This window comes from Salvelinus alpinus, chromosome 21, assembly GCF_045679555.1.
Source record: "Salvelinus alpinus chromosome 21, SLU_Salpinus.1, whole genome shotgun sequence".
NCBI lineage: Eukaryota > Metazoa > Chordata > Actinopteri > Salmoniformes > Salmonidae > Salvelinus > Salvelinus alpinus.
This window is the reverse complement of record NC_092106.1, coordinates 5,745,248-5,769,396: the sequence shown is the minus strand read 5'-3', so window position 1 is coordinate 5,769,396 and position 24,149 is coordinate 5,745,248. Positions and strand designations below refer to the sequence as shown.

The 24,149-nt window shown below is 45.9% G+C and overlaps 1 protein-coding gene across 5 annotated transcripts; it reads right to left on the bottom strand.

The window, feature by feature from the left end:
* Positions 1 to 886: 886 nt before the first annotated feature.
* Positions 887 to 20,881, bottom strand: LOC139547666 (CLK4-associating serine/arginine rich protein-like). 5 transcript variants are annotated; one of them, XR_011669578.1, is made up of 21 exons: positions 20,760 to 20,881; positions 13,705 to 13,844; positions 13,389 to 13,486; positions 13,117 to 13,218; positions 12,838 to 12,917; positions 12,651 to 12,735; positions 12,404 to 12,543; positions 11,946 to 12,042; positions 11,641 to 11,719; positions 11,454 to 11,527; positions 11,106 to 11,147; positions 10,311 to 10,505; positions 8,094 to 8,396; positions 7,769 to 7,957; positions 5,181 to 5,224; positions 3,346 to 3,406; positions 3,176 to 3,234; positions 2,978 to 3,024; positions 2,703 to 2,797; positions 2,406 to 2,430; positions 887 to 1,606 (listed from the first exon to the last, which is right to left on the bottom strand). XR_011669578.1 is itself a non-coding variant. In XM_071356647.1 (21 exons), exons 2-21 carry the CDS (start codon positions 13,801 to 13,803, stop codon positions 1,558 to 1,560), a joined length of 1,959 nt encoding a protein of 652 aa, XP_071212748.1. In that variant the 5' UTR covers positions 13,804 to 13,844; positions 20,760 to 20,881; the 3' UTR covers positions 887 to 1,557. The 5 variants fall into 5 exon arrangements, 3 of the variants coding, with proteins under 3 accessions (XP_071212748.1, XP_071212750.1, XP_071212749.1); XR_011669577.1 differs by having other exon boundaries at positions 2,712 to 2,797; XM_071356647.1 differs by having other exon boundaries at positions 5,185 to 5,224.
* Between the last annotated feature and the right edge of the window lie 3,268 nt (positions 20,882 to 24,149).

The window sequence follows — 24,149 nt, the reverse complement described above, 5'->3', positions numbered from 1 at the left end:
CATGAACTATTTTATGTAATGATATGGAAATGCGCTTTGCACAATACATGGGATGATGGGAAGCAACAGTAAGATTTTACAGCTGCACAGCCACTTCCTCCTTGCACCCTCTATGCAGACTACTGGTTATAGCTGCCTGCTAAGGATGTGGGTGAGGCGGAAGTGGCTTTAACAAGGCAGCTGAAGACAGGTGTTTTGCTGTCCGGCTAGTTTCGAAACCAAAGTAAACGGTCTGTTAGTTTCTCCTTTCGTTATTCACCAAACGGGACATAAAATACAGTGGCGGGGAAAACCCATAGGCCTGACCTTAAACTTTTACAAAGGCAAACTAAGTAGCCTAGGCTCCAGCCTATCTTGTTTGGAAATTTATTCAGACAGGTTAGGAGACAATATAGCTAACCAGTATTGTGGTAAACATTGTAAATGGCTAGCTGCAACAACGTAACCAGCACGTTTGACAATGTAACACATGCAGACAAAATGTGTGTTAAACGTAGATTATTTGACGAAACCAGCTATTTGGCGCCACCTGGTGGTTAATAGTACATAAATGCCGACATTAGATATCAGCATTCACTCATCACTTAGTGAATTGATCTTACCAGTAGGATAAAGCACAACAGTTAAAAAAAAAGAAGAGCATTATACACTGTATAATTGTAAATGCTAAACAGTACTGAATCTTACCTACAATAACCAAACTACTGGTTTGGTAACTGACTTTAATATAACCAAGCCCAAACAACTTTAATCAAGTGTTGGACAAGACACTTTGCTTCTTGTCTCAACAACGCCTCAATAGTGAAGTTATGCCTTGGGCACCTTTATAATGCATGTATGAGAGATAACGTTCCAAGTAAAGACACACCAAACCAATAGACCTACATCAGATACTTTTGTGCATTTTATTTGGACTTCCCAGTTTGATATCTTATCATATTTGGACTAAAACAAAAAAAGACTTCATCTGTTACCTCAGAGGAGTACAATCAAGTCAATTCACAGGGTGAGCAGTTGGGGGGCATGGCATACAAATTATTTTTCATACTCACACATGGGGCTTTACACCCCCTCAGGATTTCATTAATGTTCACTCATTTGTAATCAAAGAAAATTATGTACACAGATGAAGGTCAAATTTCAATCCGATTCTTTTACATCCTATTCCTGTGATAAGACAGTGATGCCAACACACCCTTCTCAGAGAGAGATGGAGGGGAACGGGGGAAAGAGCGATCAGAGATGGAAGAGAAAAAGCAACCTATGGCCATCATAAAGGAGAGAATATGTATGCAGAATTACTGAGATACTAAAATGTGTCCAGATGTGACAAGCTGTCAGCAATAACAACATAAAAATCCGTCACTCATAGCAATCTCCGGCCTCCAATTCAGTTCCTCCATTTTCCTCTCTCCATCTCTACCCTCTCTCATTCAGTCTCTCTACCACTCTTCCATTCAGGACATTGTCCCCCACTTCTCTCATCTCTTCACTGGAAGAGTAGGCAGAGGAGAGGTTGAGGAGGGGTGTGGGGGTTGGTGAGTCCCAACGGTGTGTTTAGTATCGGTAATATGGACTCCTCGACCGGGAACGGGACCGGGACCTCCTGGAAACCCGAGAAAAGAGTGAGTGAGTCTCAGGTGACACAGTGCTTCGCTTGGACCCCGCAGTACATTCACTACCTCCAACATGACCTACCATATATACTGCTGTATGTCAAACTGGACATGACTAGCCAGTTATTACACAACACATAACTTTCTTTACAATGTTTGGATTCTTCCTGGTGTAAACAGTTGCCCTCCAGTATTTGCTGGTACTTGCTAGCTTGTATCATATTTGACTAAAACTACCATCTTTCTGTTCGAGCACACATGGTCTAAGTGCAGCACTGCTGTAGAGTATTGAGACTGACAGTGTTAAGCCTCATCTGTTTCTGATGTACTGAGACTCAGGGTTCAGTTTGTCCCCACTACCACAGTCGGCCTGGCAGGCCACACACTCCCCAGGGAGGACTAGGGACGAGGGGGCCTAACAGCCCTCAGAGTATGCATGTTTTTGATTGGGACAAAAGAGTTTGAATGTGAGTGAGTGAGTGAGTGAGTGAGTGAGTGAGTGAGTGAGAGAGAGAGAGAGAGAGAGAAACAAAGAGAGTATGTCTGTCCTGTGAGTCACAGATAGAACACTGGAGATCATGAGCGTTACAGAAAGGGAAAATATGCTCAACATTGTGTTAAATCACTCTAAACTGAATATGGACTTCAGTGATCTTACACTTCCCCATCGCAGTGCGAGAAAGAGTTGTGACAGAATGCAGAGGGACAGTACGATGTGCTACTGAGATAAAGTGCGTGAGAGGCAACATCCTTCCTCAAGAGTAGAGACTCTTGTGGCTTTTCACATACCTTCTGGATGAGCTGTGGTCGCGACCTGAGGGACAGACAGAGGACAGAGACTCTGATGAAAGAATGACCACAAACACAACAGCCTGCCAGAAAGTTCAATAACAACACTGTCACAACTAGTACTGAGCCACTATTCGGGCGCATGTGACAAATCAAATTGGATTTGACAACCAGTACTGAGCCACTATCACAGGCTTATGGGCTGCGTCCCAATTCTACACCCTTTTCCCAAAAGTGTGCAATTGAACACTTCCCGTCATGGATTTAACAATGATATAACAGTAAGGGGTGACTCACTGAACTCACCATATTTAGATGGGGAGGGCGAGTGGCTTTGTCGTCCGTACTGTCTCTCCCACTCGTCCCTCTCTTTCTCCCGACGCTCACGCTCCCTGGGACACACACACCACCGTTTAACCAGAGTCATACGGCACCACAATGCAGCATCACTCACACACACACACACACACACACACACACACACACACACACACACACACACACACACACACACACACACACACACACACACACACACACACACACACACACACACACACACACAGTCTTACTTCATACGGATCTTGCGTGCCATGGCTCTGAGCTCTCCCTCGCGCTCCTGTAAAGCAAACAGCCACGAGGGCCAATGGCAGACGACAACATATATATCAAAGGACTGTCTCAGGGGTAAACTGTCTGTTTCAAGAGGAAACTTCACACATTATGCTATAATGGGGGGGGCTAGCAGTTAAACACGATTCCACACGCACCGCTCGCTTATTTTCCTGCTGAGTGACTTTCGCCTGGGCTGCTTTCTTATCCGCCTTGGCTGAGGGAGAAACAGGAGAGCAGAGGAAGGATGAATATGTATATACAAACACAGCATAAATGAGTTGCATCTGTGAGACGGACCAAACAGAGTCCAGTCTTGTCTACTCACACTGCCTGTTGAGGGCCTTCTGCATGCGTATCTTCAGCTTCTCCTGCGGGGTCATCTTGGGCTGTAGGAGACAGGCACGCATCAGCACACACACTCGCAGGGCAGGAGCGCAGGGTGTGTGTGTGTGTGTGTGTGTGTGTGTGGAATTAAGGGGACTGGGGCGCCTATAGGACCACCATTGCCCCATATAGCAGCTGGTAAGGCCACGGTTTGTCAGGTGGCGGTATACAGTCGTAAATAACGTGAGCTGTTTGTCATCTCCTGTCCTGTTTTCTGCTGGACTGGTAGAGCCGGCTACGTGCGGCGAGGAGGCACGAACTCCGTGCCCGCAGCTGTTGTACCCAGTAGCAGGACAGGGTCACATTACATGGAACTGGACTCTAAGTATACATTTCTTACGTATTTCCATGTACATAACATGTGAATGTTGCGAGGACAGCTCTAAGGGTAAGAGAGTTGAAAAAAGAACAGAACAGTCTGGCAAATGTTGGTCACAAGTAGCGCCAGCAGCCCTCCCCTGTACATTCCCTGCTGACACTCCCTGGCCAGGTATGAATTCCGCTCGTGGATAGACAAGCACACATTTCAGGCCAAAATGCCTACAGAATTCATTTACCCTCCCTCTAACGCTCGCTTTCTATTCAGGCAACTCGGATGTATTCCTTTCCCTGTGAATCCCCTGTACTGGAGCGGTTAATATCAAAGTCTAGTGGCGTGTCCTCTAAGGGGAAAGCAGCAGGGAACAGTGTGTGCTGTTAGTCCTGGGTGGAGAGGTGTGGTGGTGTATTTCTCCTGCCTGCTCAGACAAGCCCAGGCCCCCCTCACTGCTCGGCTGTCCACGCCAGCTGCATGCACCTGAGCTCCGACCTCACCTACATAGCAGGGGTGTGCTTAACAGCCTAAAATGGCCTCCTCTCCTGAGTCGCCATCACTTGAGCTGATCTGAAACATGGGCGATTTAAATAAATATAGAGTATGCCTACCAGTACTTTGCCTTCACATATCTAGTTCTTTACCGTCAGTGCAGATGAAAGAATGGAGACGAGGAGAGGAAGTCACTTAAGACTATTGGAACGCACCCCAGACTCTAGACTACGCTCTCCCCCCTTTACTCTTATATGGCTTCCTTTACTACTACTTTGCTTTCACTTACCCAGTCCTTTCAGATCAGTGGTGATGGAAGAGAGGAGACAAGGAAAGGAGACAAGGAAAAGAAGCCATTTAAGAGCCTCTGACATTGACATATCAGTGCTTTCCCCTCAGTCTTAGGGCACTAGCTTTGCAATGGGTTGTCTACCTGTAGAGTGAAACGTCTCAGCATTGAGATTTAGGGGGGCACACCTCTGCTCACACACACACACTCACTCTCTCTCTCTGGTCTGACCGCGACACTTTGCATAGCGCAGTTAAGTGCCGCAGAATACAGCAACATCCATAAAACAGACAGATTACATAAGTGACAGAAAGGGTGCTGGGAACACAAGTCCTTTCAGGGATAAGGAGGGGGAAAAAAGTGTCAGAAAAAGTCTGTCATACACCACTCTGCGATGTAGGTTCTGCCCTTTCGAGGCAAGCTCACCCTGTAACCACACTCTAAACTGAGTAGAGAAAGGTTTAACTCTACACTGCATTCAGGGGGAGGTAAGGTCACCAGTTACAATGGAAGCTCCACAGAGAGAGGCAGTCAAAAGACATTTCATATGATTTCCATTCTCTGTGTGCACAGTGGCATTCGGGGGGGCGGGATCCCCAGCCTGATGGACAACCAGCTCAGCCTGTCAGGGGTGAGGGAGGCGTAGACTTTAGCAACAAACCCAGCTAGATCAAATTCTTACTGACTTTGGCAGCTCCTGTCTCTTTACCACCCGGAGTATCAGGCCTGGAGGGAGAGAAAGAAAGAGAGAGGGAGAGAGAGAGAGAGAAAAATGGGGAAAAATAGAGAGGGAGGGAGAAAAGTAGGGATGAAAATGTCACCATTTCTCATCAGAGAGCTCCTACTGTAGGACAGACTAGGGAAAATATTAGCTACCTATTGCTGCTGTTTGTTTTAAACTGCACATGAGGGTGGAGGCTGTGTGTGTGTACATATTTGTGAGTCTGTCTGTGTGTTTTAGAGGTCTTCACAGATCTACCTGTACCCGATTACCAGAGACCCAATCCGGTACCTGAGCGGGTCCGATCCAGAATACTAAATATCACGGGTCTGGGTCGGATCTGATTGTCACTGGTATCAGGTACGTGTAAATTTTAACTGACTTGTCTGGAAGGACCTGTACAGATCTGAACGCGACTGCTGAAGTAGAGAGAGAGAAATTGTAGAATTTATGCTGCTGCTCTTGCTTGTCACGAGAGTGGCACGTACAGCTTGCCGTTGGCCAATCATAAGACATCAAAGCAGCAATAGGCTACAGTCATATAGCCTCCGTGTGGGGCAAACGTGAGGAGATATCTAATCAATGGAAGATGGAATTAAAACGATGGAATTAAAAGTTAAAGGAGACGGATCGGCTACAACGACCAAGAGCCAACAGGTAGGCTGCTACTTAATAATCTGAATGGAGTTGCTGCTATTTTTAACTGTGTAGGACGAGAAAGCGCACGCGGCCTCAATTAGCCTAGGAAGCTAGCTAGCTTAACTAGCTTATCCCGGTTTGATGCAGTCAAGACAGGTACGACGTAAAGTAAGCATTTCATTGTTAGTCTACACCTGTTGTTTACAAAGCATGTGACAAATAACATTTGATTTGTAATCATATTGAATGATGAATAATCTAGCTATGGCAGAGACCTTATGATAAACTGTAGACCACACTATCTACCAAGAAAGCTCTCATCTATATTATTCTTAGCCGTCTATTTACAACCACAGACCGAAGCTGGCACTAAGACCACACTCAACCAACTCTATAAGGCCATAAGAAAACAAGAAAATGCTCACCCAGAAGCGGCGCTCCTAGTGGCCGGGGACTTTAATGCAGGCAAACTTAAATCAGTTTAACCAAATTTTTACCAGCACGTCCCATGTGCAACCAGAGCAGAAAAAAAAATAAAAAAAATAAAAAATAAAAAATAAAACTCTAGACCACCTTTACTCCACACACAGAGACGTGTACAAAGCTCTCCCTCGCCCTCCATTTGGCAAATCTGACCATAATTCTATCCTCCTGATTCCTGTTCACAAGCTAAAACTAAAGCAGGAAGTACCAGTGACTCGCTCAATACGGAAGTGGTCAGAGGACGCGGATGCTAGCAGACTAGAATATGTTCCGGGATTCATCCAATGGCATTGAGGAGTATACCACCTCAGTCATCGGCTTCATCAATAAATGCATCGACGACGTCGTCCCCACAGTGACCGTAAGTACATATCCCAACCAGAAGCCATTGATTACAGGCAACATCCGCATCGAGCTAAAGGCTAGAGCTGCCGCTTTCAAGGAGCGGGGCACAAATCCGAACACCTGTAAGAAATCCCACTATGCCCTCAGACGAACCATCAAACAAGCAAAGCGTCAATACAGGATTAAGATTGAATCCTAATACACCGGCTCTGACGCTCGTTGGATGTGGCAGGTCTTGAAAACTATTACGGACTACAAAGGGAAACCCAGACGCGAGCTGCCCAGTGACGCAAGGCTACCAGACAAGCTAAATGCCTTTTACGCTCCCTACGAGGCAAGCAACACTGAAGCATGCACGAGAGCACCAGCTGTTCTGGATGACTGTGATAACGCTCTCGGTAGCCGATGTGAACAAAATCTTTTTTGTTCACATCGGCATGTGCGGACCAACTGGCAAGTGTCTTCACTGACATTTTCAACCTCTCCCTGACTGAGTCTGTAATACCTACATGTTTCAAGCAGACCCTCATAGTCCCTGTGCCCAAGGAAGCGAAGGTAACCTGCCTAAATGATTACCGCCCCGTAGCACTCAAGACGGTAGCCATGAAGTGCTTTGAAAGGCTGGTCATGGCTCACATCAACCTCCCGGGTACCCTAGACCCAGTCCAATTCACATACCACCCCAACAGATGACACAATCTCAATCGCACGCCACACTGCCCTTTCCCACCTGGACAAAAGGAACACCTATATGAGAATGCTGTTAATTGACCCCTTCTAGAGCGGCATCCTTCTCTTGCATTATCAGCTCCGGCTAATAAAGTAGCTTAAATATGTACTTTTCTGCTGCTTCCCTCACTCGGATCCGACCAGGTCTATATGGAACGGGTCTAGTTGTTCTCGGGTCCGTTCGGAACGGGTCTTTCTATTTGAAATTGTATTTCTGCATATCGGTTCCGGGTGGGAAAGCCGCAGGTCTATTTCGGAACAGGTGAAAGACCTCTAGTGACCTTTGAACCCGTGAAAGACCTCTAGTGTGTTTATGCGTGCTTGTGTGAGCGTACAGGTGTCAGTGGACTCACTTTCTCAGCTTGTCACAGAGAGCAGTGGCAGAGGGCGGACCTCCTCTGTGTGAGGGGGAGGGGGTGCAGCTGGGCTGGGGGGACTGGGAGGGGCTAGGGCTGCTGCTGACACCCCTCCGATGCCCTCCTGAAGTCCGCCTACCACCCCCCGGCCTGGCACGGTCCCCCTGCCGAGAGTTAGAGCTGGACCTAGAAAGAGAACAGACGGATGTGATCAGCACAACATCGAAAAGCCCACCAGTTTATTTTAGTGTACAAAAAAGAGACATTGAGTTCATGATTGACTGAATTTAGAAAAGTCTTATGTTTGTCTGGGCTGCCTTACCGTGTGCGTCTGCGTGCTGCGAAGCGACGTCCCACGTCCCTGTCTCTGTCCCGTTCTCGCTCCCTGTCCCGGTCATTGGAGCGTGACTGTGTCCGGTCGTATCTCCTCCGTGACCCCCCTCCTCCGTTGGCTCCTCTGCCCCGGGACCGCGAGTCGGAGCGCCGCCTCGACCGGGAATGTCGTCCATCCCTCCCTCCTCCGTGGCGTCTGTCGCGGCGTGAGTGAGAGGAGGAGCGAGAGGAGGAGCGATGAGTGGAAGAGTGGGAGGAAGAGGAGGAAGGGCTGGAGGAAGAGCGGCGTCTGCTGAACAGAGAAACACACAGATGTGTTAGCAACGACCCACAGGCTGCTCTAATCCTGTCTGCTTTGACTCAGTTTATATTTCTGTTTTCATCTACTTCATTTCTCGTTAGGCTGCTAGTAATACATTGTTTTTGGTCATATCATCATCATGTAACCACACACAGGTAGAGCGCAGGACTTCCTGCTACTTTGTGAACCATACTGAACATAGACACACGGCGTACATGCCATATACATTTCCCCTTACCTCATGGTGCCTTTAAGAGAGTGGTACTAAGGTGTATAGGGCAGCTTTTAATGTTAAGAGCTACAGTAACAGTTAAAGGTTGGACACACCTCATTCAAGGCTTTTTCTTTATTTTTACTATTTTCTACATTGTAGAATAATAGTGAAGACATCAAAACTATGAACACATGGAATCATGTGGAACCCCCCCCCCCAAAAAGGTGTTCAACAAATCAAAATATATTTGATATTTGAGACTCTTCAAAGTAGCCACCCTTTGCCTTGATGACAGCTTTGCACACTGTTGACAATCTCTACCAGCTACATGAGGAATGCTTTTCCAAAAGTCTTGAAGGAGTTCCCACATATGGGTTGAGGTCAGGTGGTTGTGGAGGCCAGGTCATCTGATGCAGCACTCCATCACTCTCCTTCTTGGTCAAGTAGCCCTTACACAGCCTGGAGGTGTGTTTTGGGTCATTGTCCTGTTGAAAAACAAATTACAGACCCACTAAGCGCAAACCAGATGGGATGGAGTATCGCTGCAGAATGCTGTGGTAGCCATGCTGGTTAAGTGTGCCTTGAATTCTAAATATAGCACAGACAGTATCACCAGCAAAGCACCCCCCACACCATCACACCTCCTCCTCCATGCTTCACGGTGGGAACCACACACGCGGAGATCATCCGTTCACCTAGTCTGCATCTCACAAAGACACGGTGGTTAAAACCAAAAATCTCAAATTTGGACTCATCAGACCAAAAGGACAGATTTCCACCAGTCTAATGTCCATTGCTTGTGTTTCTTGGACCAAGCAAGTCTCTTCTTCATATTGGTGTCCTTTAGTAGTGGTGATTCACGCAGTCTCCTCTGACCAGTTGATGTTGACATGTGTCTGTTACTTGAACGCTGTGAAGCATTTATTTGGTCTGCAATTTCTGAGGCAGGTAACTCTAATGAACTTATCCTCTGCAGCAGAGGTAACTCTGGGTCTTCCTTTCCTGTGGTGGTCCTCATGAGAGCCAGTTTCATCATAGCGCTTGACGGTTTTTGCGACTGCACTTGAGGAAACTTTCAAAGTTCTTGAAATGTTCCGCATTGACTTACCTTCACGTCTTAAAGTAATGATGGACTGTCGTTTCTCTTTGCTTATTTGAGCTGTTCTTGCCATAATATGGACTTGGCCTTTTACCAAATAGGGCTATCTTCTGTGTGCAAAGCTGTCATCAAGGCAAATGGTAAACCAAAATATATTTGGTTTATTTAAAACACTTTTTTGGTTACTACATGATACAATGTGTGTTATTTCATAGTTTGGATGTCTCCACTATCATTCTGCAAAGTAGAAAAAAAACAAAAAAACTTTAATGAGTAGGTGTGTCCAAACGTTTGACTGGTATCGTATGTGATCTCATTGATTTACCATAGAATCATTGATTGATCTCATTGATTTAACACAGAATAACATGCAGAATTTGCTGTTAGGGACGCACAAACTAACACGCATCTCTAAAAATGTCACACTACTTGAATTGTAAGCTCTTCAAGTCAAACAAACTAACCTAAATCTGAGCTCCACTTCACCTACCAAATCTCTATAGCCCAAATCTCTACAGCTGTAGTCACTGAACAGCAACATGACTGACAGGAGTAAACAACCAATGGAAAGCGGAAGGGGAAAGCTACCGACCGGGAGCCCCTGCTATGACCTGCGGGGTGTTGCAGCAAGTTGGCGGGAGTGTGGCCAGAGTGGACAGGGGGTGGAGCTTGGGTTGCCGCGGCAGCCTCCTCGTCACTGCCTCCGAAGCTGGTGATGAATGTGATCTTCTCTGGGCCTGGGGAACGGGAGTGGGACCGTGACGCCGAACTGGACTCCGACTGGGGCCTGAGGGGGAGAGGAAGGAGGTCAAATCAAATAGGGGTGCTTATATTTGTCCTGTTTAACACATGTACAAGCATGTAAACTGTACAAGTGTGTGGTGTAAAATTGACATTTATGGACATTTTTTGCATATCCCACCCCCCCTGAGACACCTTCAGAGATTGGGGTCAAGGCCAGGGATCAGCCATTATTGACAGTGACCCTGGAGCAATTAGGGGTAAAGGAAAATTCCACTCAAAAACAATATTTTGGTATTTGTTTAATTAGTCCACTGGTGTGACAGCAATCAAGTTAACATATAGAGTTTCATAGTATGATGCATTTCGCATTAAGGGCAGATTTCTACCTAGTCGGCTCAGGGATTCGAACTAGCTCTAACCGCTAAGCTACCTGTCGCGCTGCCGGAGGGGAGAATCATCAGTGCCATCTCTACTGATTAAAAGTTCACCTCAGCCTCACGAGCAAGCAGTTCATCATGAGTTGTTAGCACTGATCAAAAGGATGACTGTGCATTTACTTTCCTTGTAAAAAATATAGTATTAGATGGACTTTTAAAAAGTGAAAACCCTTGACAGAAAGTTAAATGGTTGGCCTCCCACTCACCGTTTGTAGGGATCGTAGGTTGGGCTGTCTCTCCTGGCATAGCTGGAGATCATAAACAGAGATGGGGTTTAAAGAGGTGTGACAGTGTGTCTCGCACCATGTGTGTGCTACACATTGGTAGTGGATGAGGCGAGTTACCTCGTATGGTATAAAAAAATATTTTTATTTTATTTTATTAAATCAGGGTTGGGGGTCAATTCCATTTCATTCTAGTAAATTCACAAAGCAAACCAATTTTTGTATTTTTTATTTAACTAGGCAAGTCAGCTAAGAACAAATTCTTAATTACAATGACGGCCTACCCCGGCCGACGCTGGACCCCAAACCCTGGTATCAACCGCTGTTTACCTGGGTGGGCTGATCTGTCTACCCTTCAGTCTCTTCTCTCTGAACTCCCTCCTCTGTCTGCGAGAGCGACGGCCCTGAGTGTCACACACACAGTCAGTCAGTGACATCATCAGGGGAAAGCATAGGCCTACCAACAATCATCGACATGACAGCAACACACCGGACACACACACGGATTCTTTCTTACCGAGTACATGGCCTTCTCTGCCTCCAGAGCCTTGGCGTGTTTAATGGCCTCCACCTCATCCTTGTCTTTCCTCAGCATCCTGTCAAACAGTCAGCCAGTTAACATACAGTGAGTTTAACAGCAAACATTTGACTGTTTTACCTTTGCTAAAAAGACGCAATGAAAGCAACTGGTCATTTAATAGAAACATGAAATGCTTTTTTTTTTTTTTTTACGACAACAGCCATTTCCATTGACTCCTGCGATAATGTAATGTTAACACATGTAATTTTTGAAAAACACATCACGGAAGCAGGCAGACTGACCTGACAAAATCTCCCTCTGCCATTCCATATGGGGTGGCCATCTTGTTCAGATCCAACTCCTGCTCCGTGGTGAGCTCGTCAACGTCCACCTCCACATCTGAAAACACACGCACACGACAGTGGTATGAGAAAATAATACATAATCACATTCCACATACATTACCATTTACTGGGATTTTTAAATTTTATTTCACCTTTATTTAACCAGGTAAGCTAGTTGAGAACAAGTTCTCATTTACAACTGCGACCTGGCAACATTGGCTTGTTCATCATTGCAGTCAACATGCTACATTATGGGTAAATTGTGACTGAACTACAAATAATAATTTATTAAACAAATTGTAGCAAGGTCATTTGTAGATCAGTCCGTCGGCAGTAGGCTGCAAAGTCGAACACGCCCCATGTCCATCCAACCCGACAACTCATACTTGCTTGAGTGAGAAGGTATTGGGACTCACCAATGTCTGGGATGCCCTCGTCCTCCTCCGATTCGCTGTTATCAGAGTCATCCTCCTCCCCTTTCTCTTCTTCCTCCCCAGGCTCCGTAACAGTGCTGTCCTCGTACGTGTAGCCAATGGTGGCCTTCTCTTTAGCAAGCCTAAACAAAAGAGGGAGGGGCTTATTAACAATCAACACAAACAACCTGTAAATTAGCGCATACTTATAGAAACCATAGACAATGTGAAAAGATGGGATAGGACTAACTTTCTCTTCTCGTCCTCATTTGGCCTCTGCAGGCCACCATAGAGCTCGTCCATTTGGATCTGGTACAAACACTGCTCCTCAGAGACTGAAGAGGGACAGCAGGAGGTTAGAGAACACAGAAAAACAACATACCCACTGGGAGGGAGGCACAAGAGACGTGGCATTACCAACACCGGCGGATACTCACTGCTGGCAAAGTCGTTCTGCACTAGGCCTCTGTAACGCTCATAGTTGCACTTCCTCTCCTCCGACTCCTGTTCTGGGGTGCTGCAACGCAAACGGAGCACTTCAATAGGTTTCGCGAAAAACAGTGGTCCCACGAAACACATTTTGACCTTTCATATCACATTTCATCAAACCACAACGAATCAACCTGTGCATGTGTGTAATAACACATCAGTGAATACGCCATACTAGTGGCGCAATAAGGTAGGAAGTCTGAAGGAGAGACCCCAGTCACACTTACGCTGTGCTGAGGAGCGGAGGGGTGTAGGTGGGTATGAAGTCCAGGTGTGCCCTCACGTCAAACCTGTCAATCATGTTGTTGGCGTCTCCCTGCCAGGGCATCCTGCAGCAACAGAGAACATAACATACTGATTAGTATTCTCAGGTGGTGCGACGGTGTGCAGAAAGTACGTTTGTGTGTTATATCCTGCGCTTGCGTATGTAAAAGCAAGACGTGGTGGCGCGTATGCATATGCGTGTCGTGTGTTGTTGTGTGCGTGTTTCTCTTCTCACATGTTGATGGGGCTTTCTGCGGCGAGCGCCACGGCTGAGTCCAGATGGATCTTATAGGCCCGGCCATGAACCTGAAGGAACTGAGCCGGGTCCTTTTTCTGTAGAGGAGAAGGGGGAAAGGGAGAACACCAGAGCATGGGGAATCCTCATTCAGTAATCACCAACCCTGGTCCTGGAGAGCTACAAGGCGCGAAAGGCTTTAGTTCCAGCCCAGCACTAAAACACCAGATTATATAAAGTTGAGCAGATCTTGATGATTAGTGTAACGGGCTTTGCACAAGAAAAGTACAGCAAAACAGCGCGCTGGGCGACTTACGATCTTCTCGTAGTACTCTCGCCGGCGCTCGCCGCGGCGTTTGTAGTCCACCATCATGCCGCGCAGCTTGCGCTCATGTTTGCGGGCCTCCTGCCACATGACGGCTCCGCTGGGTGTGGGGGCGCGGCGGGGCACGGTGGCTGTGAGGAGACAGGACAGAAACCAATACCATATTACACTGAGGTAAAATATAAAAACGCAACATCCAACAATAAAAGACTTTACTGAGTTACAGTTCATATAAGGAAACCAGTCAAGTGAAATAAATTCATTAGGCCCTAATCTATGGATTTCACATGACTGGGAATACAGATATGCATCTGTTGGTCACAGATACCTTAATAAAAATTTAAAAAGGTAGGGGCGTGGATCAGATAACAAGTCAGTATCTGGTGTGACCATCATTTGCCTCATGCAGCGTGACACATCGCCTTCGCATAGTTGATCAGGATGTTGATCGTGGCCTGTGGAATGTTTTCCCACTCCTCTTCATTGGCTGTGCGGAGCTGTTGCATATTGTCAGGAACTGGAACATGCTGTCGTACTGTCGATACAGAGCATCCAAACGTGCTCAATGGTTGAGTATGCCTGGTGAGTATGCAGGCCATGGAACTACTGGGACATTTTCAGCTTCCAGGAATTGTGTACAGATCCTTGCGACATGGGGCCATGCATTATCATGCTGAAACATGAGGTAGATGAATGGCACGACAATGGGCCTCAGGAACTCGTCACGGTATCTCTGTGGATTCAAATTGACATTGATAAAATACAATTGTGTTCGTTGTCCGTAGCTCATGCCTGCCCATACAATAACCTCACCGCCACCATGGGACCAGTGTTCACAACGTTGACGTCAAACCGCTCGCCCACGCAACACCACACACGCTGTCTGCCATCTGCCCGGTAAAGTTGAAACCGCGATTCATCCGTGAAGAGCGTGCCAGTGACCACTGAAGGTGAGCATTTGCCCACTGAAGTCAGTTACGACACCAAACTGCAGTCAGGTCAAGACCCTGGTGAGGACTACGAGGACACAGATGAGACGATCTCTGACAGTTTGTGCAGAAATTATTTGGTTGTGCAAACCTACAGGTTAATCAGCTGTCAGGGTGGCTGGTCTCAGACAATCCTGCAGGTGAAGTAGCCGGATGTGGAACTCCTGGGCTGGTGTGGTTACACGTGGTCTGCGGTTGCGAGGCTGGTTGGATGTTCTGCCAAATTCTCTAAAACAATGTTAGAGGCGGTTTATGGTAGAGAAATTAACATTCAATTCAGTGACCTGGCAGGGTAGGAAACAAAACATCCGTCCCGCTGACACAGAACACGGGGGCCCCTCAGGGGTGTGTGCTTGGTACCCTCCTGTACTCCCTGTTCACCCATGACTGCATGGCCGTGCACAACTCCAACACCATCATTAAGTTTGATCACTGATGACGATAATAAGCCTATAGGGAGGTCAGTGACAACAACCTCTCCCTCAACATAAGCAAGACAAATGAGCTGATTGTGTACTACAGGAAATGGAGGACCGAGCAAGTCTCCATCCACATCGACGGGGCTGTAGTGGAGTGGCTTGAGAGCTCCTCGATGTCCACATCACTAAGAAATTAACATTCCACTTTAAAAAAGGTCAAGAAAGAGGATTTACACCCACCATCTCCAATTTTTCTGAAATCATTTCTGTGGTTAGAAACAGATAAGATTAGCATTCCTGAAACATTATTTTGTTGAAATATAATTTGATCTGAGAAATTAAGCTAATTGATAGCACTAAAAGTGGTCCTTTTAATTTATAGGATTCATATAATCTTCAATAAATATAGTACACAACATCTGATTTGGACTATAATTCTTCCTAACAATGTGTAAGACATGAGCAATCAAATAAAAAATTATCAGCAGCCAGCCACAGACCACCCACACCAATCCCACCCCAACAACCAGTATACAGTATCAGTTCTCTATGTCTGACTAGTCAAATTGTATTGGTCACATACACATGGTTAGCAGATGTTATTGCAAGTGTAGCAAAGTGCTTATGCTTCTAGATCCGACAGTGCAGCAGTATCTAACAGGTAATATCTAACAATTCCACAACAAAACCTAATACACACAATCTAGTAAAGGAATACGATGAAAATATAAGTATATATAAGAATATAAGTATAAAATATATGGATGAGCAGTGACAGAGCAGCTAAGATGCAATAGATAGTAAAGAATAGATAGGATGCAGTACACATTATATACAAATGAGATGAGTAATGTGAGATATGTAAACATTAAAGTGACTAGTGTTCCATTTATTAAAGTGGCCAATGATATCAAGTCTGTAGGTAGACAGCCGCCTCTCTGTGCTAGTGGTGGCTGTTTAACAATCTGATGGACTTGATATAGAGATTGAAAAACAGCTTTTCTGTCCCAGCTTTCATGCACCTGTACTGACCTTGGCAGGGTGAACAGGTAGTTGCTCGGGTGGTTATTGTCCTTGATAATCTTTTTTGACTTCCTGTGACATCGGGTGTTGTAGGTGTCCTGGAGGGGAAGTAGTTTGCCCCCCGGAGATGCGTTATGCAGACCGCACCACCCTCTGGAGGGCCTTGCGGTAGAGGGCAGTGCAGCTTCCGTACCAGGCGGTGATACAGCCCGACAAGATGCTTTCAATCGTGCACCTGTAAAAGTTAGTGAGGGTTTGTCACCGCCTGGTTACATTTATTCAGCCTCCTGAGTTGAAGAGGGGCGCTGTTGCGCCTTCACCACACTGTGTGCGTGGACCATTTCAGTTTGTCTGTAATGTGTATGCCAAGGAACGTCAAACTTTCCACCTTCTCCACTGCTGTCCCGTCAGTGCGGATAGGGGGTGCTCCCTTTGCTGTTTCCTGAAGTCCACGATCATCTCGTTTTGCTAACATTGAGTGAGAGGTTGTTTTCCTGACACCACACTCCGAGTGCCCTCACCTCCTCCCTGTTAGCCGTCTCATCGTTGTTGGTAATCAAGCTTATCACTGTTGTGTCGTCTGCAAACTTGATGATTGAGTTGGAGCCGTGCATGACCACGCAGTCATGGGGAAACAGGGAGTACAGGAGGGGGCTGAGCACGCACCCTTGTGGGGCCCCAGTGTTGAGGACCAGTGAAGTGGAGATGTTGCTTCCTTCACCACCTGGGGAGGCCCGTCAGGAAGTCCAGGACCCAATTGCACAGAGCGGGGTCGAGACCCAGGGTCTCAAGCTTAATGATGAGTTTGGAGGGTACTATGGTGTTGAATGCTAAGCTTGTTATCAATTTACAGCATTCTTACATAGGTATTCCTCTTGTCCAGATGGGATAGGACAGTGTGCAGTGTGATGGTGATTGCATCGTCTGTGGACCTATTGGGGTAGTAAGCAAATTGAAGTGGGTCTAGGGTGACAGGTAGGGTGGAGGTGATATGATCCTTAACTAGCCTCTCACAGCACTTCATGATGACAGAAGTGAGTGCTACGGGGCGATAGTCATTTAGTTCAGTTACCTTAGCTTTCTAAGGAACAGGAACAATGGAGGGCATCTTGAAGCATGTGGGGACAGCAGACTGGGTTAGGGATTGATTATGTCCGTAAACACACCAGCCAGCTGGTCTGTGCATGCTTTAAGGATGCGGCTAGGGATGCCGTATGGGCTAGCAGCCTTGTGAGGGTTAACACGTTTAAATGTTTTACTCACGTCGGCCATGGAGAAGGAGAGCCCACAGTCTTTGGTAGCGGGCCTAGTCAGTGGCACTGTATTGCCATCAAAGTGCACAAAGAAGTTGTTTAATTTGTCTGGAAGCAAGACGTCAATGTCCACGATGGGGCTGGATTTATTTTTGTAATCCGTGATTGTCTGTAGACCCTGCCACATACGTCTCATGTTTGAGCCGCTGAATTGCGACTCCACTGTCTCTATACTGACACTTTGCTTGTTTGATTGCCTTACGGAGGGAAAACTACACTGTTTGTATTCGGCCATATTTCCAGTCGCCTTGCCATGATTAAATGTGGTGGTACGTGATTTCAGTTTTCGCGAATGCTGCCATCAATCCACGGTTTCTGGTTTAGGAAGGTTTTAGTAGTCACAGTGGGTACAACATCTCCTATACACTTCCTTATAAACTCACTCACTGAGACAGCGTATACGTCAATGTTATTATCTAAGGCTACCCGGAACATATTCCAGTCCACGTGATCGAAGCAATCTTGAAGCGTGGCATCCGATTGGTCAGACCAGCGTTGGATAGACCTAATCACGGGCGCTTCCGGTTTGAGTTTCTGCCTATAGGAGGGGAGCAACAAAATGGAGTCATGGTCAGATTTGCCAAAAGGAGGGCGGGGGAGGGCCTTGTATGTATCTTGGAAGTTAGAGTAGCAATGTTCGAGCGTGTTACTTGCTCGTGAACAGCAATCGATATGCTGATAGAATTTAGGTAGACTTGTTCTCAAATTAGCTTTGTTAAAATCCCCAGCTACAATAAAGGCAGCCTGAGGATATATGGTTTCCAGTTTGCAAAGAATCCAGTGAAGTTCCTCGATGGCCGTCTTGGTATCCGCTTGCGGGGGGATATACACGGCCGTGACGATAACCGAGGAAAGTTCTCTTGGGAGATAATACGGTCGGCATTTGATTGTGAAGAATTCTAGGTGAGGTGAACATAAGGACTTGAGTTCTTGTATGTTGTTACAATTACACCATGAGTCGTTAATCATGAAACATACACCCACGTCCTTCTTCTTACCGGAGAGATATTTATTCCTGTTGGAGCGATGCACTGAAAATCCCGTTGGCTGTATGGACTCCGACAGCATGTCCCCAGCTAGCCATGCTTCCGTGAAACATAGTATGTTACAATCCCGGATACCTCTTTTGAAAGCAACTCTTGCCCTGATTTCGTTGACTTAGTTAACTTGGGACTAGACATTAGCGAGTAATATACTCGGCAGCGGTGGGTGGTGTGCGAGCATCCGAAGCCTCACTAGAAGACCGCTCCGGCACCCTCTCCTCCGGCGGTGTTGTTTTTTTGAGTCAGCCTCTGGAATCAGTTCAAATGCCCTGGGAGGTGCAGACAAAGGATCCGCTTTGGGAAAGTCGAATTCCTGGTAAGTTGACGTCTCGCTGATATCCAATAGTTCTTCCCGGTTGTATGTAATAACACTTAAGGTTTTCTGGGCTAATAATGTAGGGAAATAATACATTAAATAAACAAAATACTGCACAGTTTCCTAAGGACTAGAAGCCCCCCCGTTTGGAGAAATTAGCCATTGAAGTCGCTGGCATTATTTACCATAACTTTGTGTGAAGGTACCACGTTATGCCCACTAGATTCCACTGTTCCTGCTACTTTTCTCCATTTTGCTGGGCTGGGTTTCCCAAAAGCATCGTAGCACTAACCTGGTCTTTCGTCCATTTAGTTTCAATGGAATTATCACATATTAGTAATAATTGTATTGAAAAAGATATGACAACAATTCAATGGTTTATAATTGTATTATTTTATTAAGGTTGTCACAACATTTTAGTCACTAGCCCATTTCTCCATTAAAGTTCTGGGCTTGTAGGAAAACCATACGGACAGCCCTCTCAGAGAGCTGCCATTTGTTTGTCCATTCAAGGAGAGTTGGGTTGAAGCATTAGGTTGCTAAGAAATGACAAACGGAATTGCTTTCACAGGGGACTGGCTTTACCACACAATTGACCACATCATGTATTTTCATCATGAGCCAAAGCTATTGGTTTTCTACACAAAGTTGCTAAGAAAATGTTGTGATTCATTTAATAAACACAAGAGACCAGCAAAATGAATAAAAGGGTGTGGAAGCAGTAGAAGGAACAGCGGCATCAAGTGGGCAAAACATGGTACTTTCACACTAATTTATGCTAAATAATACAGAAAAATTTGAGATGGGGAGTGTCATGGTTTGCTGAAATGACATGGTATGACCCATGGTCCACACACACCAACAGTAGTAAAGAAGGCACGACAATGCCTCTTCCCCCACATGAGGCTGAAAATATTTGGCATGGGATCCTCAAAAAGTTTTACAGCTGCACCATTGAGAGCATCTAGACTGCCTGCATCCCTGCTTGGTACAGCAACTGCAAGGCATCTGACTGCAAGGCACTACAGAGGGTAGTATATACGGCCCAGTACATCACTGGGGCCGAGCACCCTACCATCCAGGACCACACGCGGTGTGGTATAGAGGAGACCCTAAAAAATGTCAGTGACTCAGCCACCCAAGTAAGACAGACGTTTCTCTCTACTACTGCACAGCAAGCAGTAACGATGCACAAAGTCTGGAACCATTAGGACACTGAAAAGCTTCTACCCCCATACCAAAACACTACTAAATAGTTAACCAAATTGCTACCCGGACTATCGGCATTGACTCATCAGATATGCTGTTACTGCTTATCACCTATTCTGTTGCCTAGTCACAATACCCCCACCTATATTTGCATATCTACCTCAATTACCTCGTAACCTTGCAAATCGACTCGGTACTTGTACCCCGTTTAGCAAAGTTATCGTTACTCAGTGTATTTCCTCGTGCTACTATTTTTCCCGTAAGTAAGCATTTCACTGTTAGTCTACATCTATTGTTTACGAAGCATGTGACAAATACACATTTATTTTGATTTTGAGACCTGCCCCTACAACGCACTGTAGCACAACCAAAACATGGTGAACTGTTTATCACTAAATGGAGTGTAGTGTAGCACGCTAGCTAGCTAACGTTAACCTAGCTATCCTAGTAGAGCAAGAAGTACGGCGATATTTGTTTTGCAGACTTAAAAACACCATGTCTGCAGAAAATGCGTTTTAGATTCCTGAATTTGCTAGCTACTAAGCGCAATGACTGCTGTCCCACTAACGTGAGCTAGCTAGCCGCTTAGCTCTTTCTTAGCTACTTAGTCATTAAGCTAACTAGCAATGATGGCCTCCATGTGTGGTCGGAAATAATGCACTCGAAATATTGTGTATACATACAGTACATGCAATCATTAATTTAGTTGATTTATTTGGCACATATTAGGATACCTGTTTTTGTAGACCTCCAACACACACTTGAAATTGTTTCTCCAAATTGTTCGGCTGAGCGATGGCAGCCGATATCATCCCGTTACCGTCACACCTCCTTCAGACCGGAAGCCCACTCTTCGTTTGCGGAATGTTGTCAAAGTTGTGTGTTGTTTATTTTTCTTCTTCTTTGGTATTATGGCGGTCCGCAAACACATGTTATAGGTGCATGCCGCCATCTATTGTGTTGGCTGTGCATCAGCCTGCTTTTCTGTAGTATAAATTCATTACACTTTGTGAAAAAATTGCCCTACCAGCTAACCCTGCACCCATTTAAACCGCACCACTATTCCACTACTTTGGCCCTGTCTGATCCTACTCCAGGCCAGCAGCCTGGGAGGACGGGACACTATTGTTCAAAACATCTTGCAATTTTCCTGCAGTAAAATCTTACACACCCAAGTACTTCTCCGCAGCTGCCATCGAAATCAAATCAAATTTTATTGGTCACATACACATGGTTAGCAGATGTTATTGCGAGTGTGGCGAAATGCTTATGCTCCTAGATCCGACTTTGCAGCAGTATCTAACAGGTAATCTAACATCACAACATCTATCCTCTGGGATTTACGTTCCATTCCTGGGGTACAATTGACAACCATGGCATTGAATGCCAAAAAAACAACCCTACTGAAGCACATGTTATTCCTATCACTCTCTATTAGCTTCGGGCTACTCACATGGATCCTCTTAGGATCCCTGACCCTGGACCCATCTTCCTCTACTACTCTCTTCACTGCCTCAGCATATGACACCTTCTGCACTACTCTGATCCTGGCAACCTCAACCTGCCTTTCTCTCACCAGACACCTCTGATCTCCAGCACCATGGGTACCTCTACAGTTTACACTCACAACTTTTCCCACCGATACTACACATTCCTTTGTCTCATGTCCTCCTGCACACTTCTCACATCTAGGAATATCCCTCCTACACACTGCTGCCACCTGACCATAAGCTTGACACCTAAAACACTGTAATGGATTCGGGACAAAAGCGCTCACGGGATAACTGTCACATCCTAACTTGACTTTATCTGGTAAAGACTCTGCCTCAAAACTCAGTAGTACAGACAGTGTCTTCTTTGTTTCACCAAGCTCTTTACGAGTCTGCATCGCACCAAACAGAGGGTGTCACAGACACCGGGAATCTTCAACTTCAGTTGATCCTCCTCAATACTTAACGGCACTCCAGTTATCACTCCTTTCACTCCTTTCCCCAGTCGCATGGTTTAGAGCGCACGCTCCCTCTGGACGGCAGAAATGCAAAAAACCAACACAATTCCACTTTGACTGCCTTACACCGACCCAACATTCCCCAACCTTTTCTCCACCCAACCTGACACCACATATGGATCTGCCAGAAGACAAGGATCCATTCTCTCCGAAAAATCTCACTCCCACTGGGCCAGAATCAGGATGAGGCTCAAACTCAGCGGTCTTCACAAAAGTGCTGTTTGATCCACCACTCCATATTCACTGAAAACATGTTCCAATTTTCTCCTTTTATTCCTGTTCGCCATCTTCTCCTTCATCAGATCTTCCAGAAGGCTTGTGCATTCCCCCATCTCCCCATCTCATGGCCACTGGTGTGTCGTTTTTAAATGATAAAATGTTATATACCTAATAACACAGAGTTTCTTACCCCAGAGGCGCAACATCGCAAGACTTCCGGGAACGCTTTTGAAACAGACCAAGCAGACCAGGTTGGGATTTTGGGTTTAAGAAGTCAACGAGAGAAGGAAAACATTCTTCCATAGTTGTTCATTTTCTCTAAATCTAAAGGCACAACCTAGATTCTAGCCAATGTTTTAAGTAGTTGAACATGTTATTACTCAGACCTTGTGAAGGTGACAAACTGACATGTTTTCATTTTCGTCAAAAACAACTTTATATCGGAGTGCCTTTGATGGTGACGGCCTGCACATGAGCAGTTAGGCGTGATATGACCGTTAGACCCGATGACGTGTTTCTGTGCGTGAATTTAGCTAGCCAACGTCGCTATGACATCGACTACAAGCGTGATCAGGGATTTGTACTGGAGAAGCAGTTCCTGGCTTCATGCTGTACTGTCTTTGCTAGTAAAATTGTTGTGTTTTTAAAGATACATAGGACTGAAATATATGTTTTGGAAATATGAACATCCACGAAAAGGGCTCTAACCTAAATGGCACAGTCTCTAAAAGGCCACAGGCCTCAATGGGGAGTTTAGTCCTCGCGTGCATAATCCTATCCGGCATGACAGGCAGGGCAGAGGGGCAGAGCAGCTAAGGGACCAGACAGGATCGAGTTCTCGTGTGCCTCTGGCAGTACTAGAGGGGCAGCTGATAGCCAGTGTCATTTTAGAGAACCATGGGGGCCAGGAGGGTGGCTGCTCTGGTTCACGTAAGGGGCTTAGGTGCCGCCCCGTGAGGAGAATGCACAAGGACACAAAAGCAGTCTTGGGCCGCGCCATGGAACGCCCCAGGTGTGGCAAAGGACCCTGTAACTCAGCTGGTGCAGGTCTGCTGGGGCCCATCCGTTGGCGGTGAGTACGATGCCAGAGGCTGGCCACGGCTGGAGGTGGTAGCTCGCCTACTGCTATGAAGGATGGCTGCACACCAGTCACAATTGTCGTCGGCAACTCACTGGCTGTAAACAGAATTACTAACTTGATTGGCCACCAGATGGCGTTACAGGACCTATCCTTTCTTCATGGTTCAGTAACCTAATGGTTCTCTCATACCTCTGAAGTCATTGTCAGATGATAAAGCTTCAGCAAAACTCAGCGAGGACCCTTTTGAGATGATTCTACATGCCCTGCTGCTTTGAATATGAAGAAAGTGAGATCTGTCGAGTTCAATTTCAGTTGGAGGTTTCAGAAATATTTCCCAAAAATGACACTTTTGAGGGACAAATGGTTTATATTTATCATACCTAACCCACACGTGTGAGTTATGTTGACATTGAAAATGGGGGTCGGTCGTTCCACCGATTCGGTGCGTTTTGATGAGTGTAGCCTAACTTGATTTCGTCCAATTTTTACATTCTGCATAAAAAACACGTAAAAAAATAATAATAAAAGTAAGTTCCTATCCAGTGCCAAATAAAGTAACAGGGTTGACCATAACAGGGTTGACCGTAACAGGGTTGACGATTTCTTCTTAAATCAGCCATAAATCCCCTTGTGACAGGGGGAATGGAAGTTTGTTGTGTGCAACAGGGAGTGGCAATTGAATGCAATCTTCCCAAATAAAAGTATAATTGTTCAAACATTTCTAACCTAACTTCTATGGGTAACAGGGTTGACTTGTTATGCTCGAATCACTTCGTTTTCCTCCACAAAACCCCAGAAAATGTATAACATGATTAG

Bases quoted from the DNA above. Each gene is read 5' to 3' on its own strand.
- LOC139547666 (XM_071356647.1), bottom strand. From the start codon at position 13,803: ATGTGGCAGGAGGCCCGCAAACATGAGCGCAAGCTGCGCGGCATGATG. The intron at 7,958-8,093 runs GTAAGGCAGCCC...TTCTCTTTCTAG, and splicing joins GCAGCACGCAGACGCACACG to GTCCAGCTCTAACTCTCGGC. The intron at 1,607-2,405 runs GTATGTGAAAAG...TCGGGTTTCCAG, and splicing joins GACCACAGCTCATCCAGAAG to GAGGTCCCGGTCCCGTTCCC.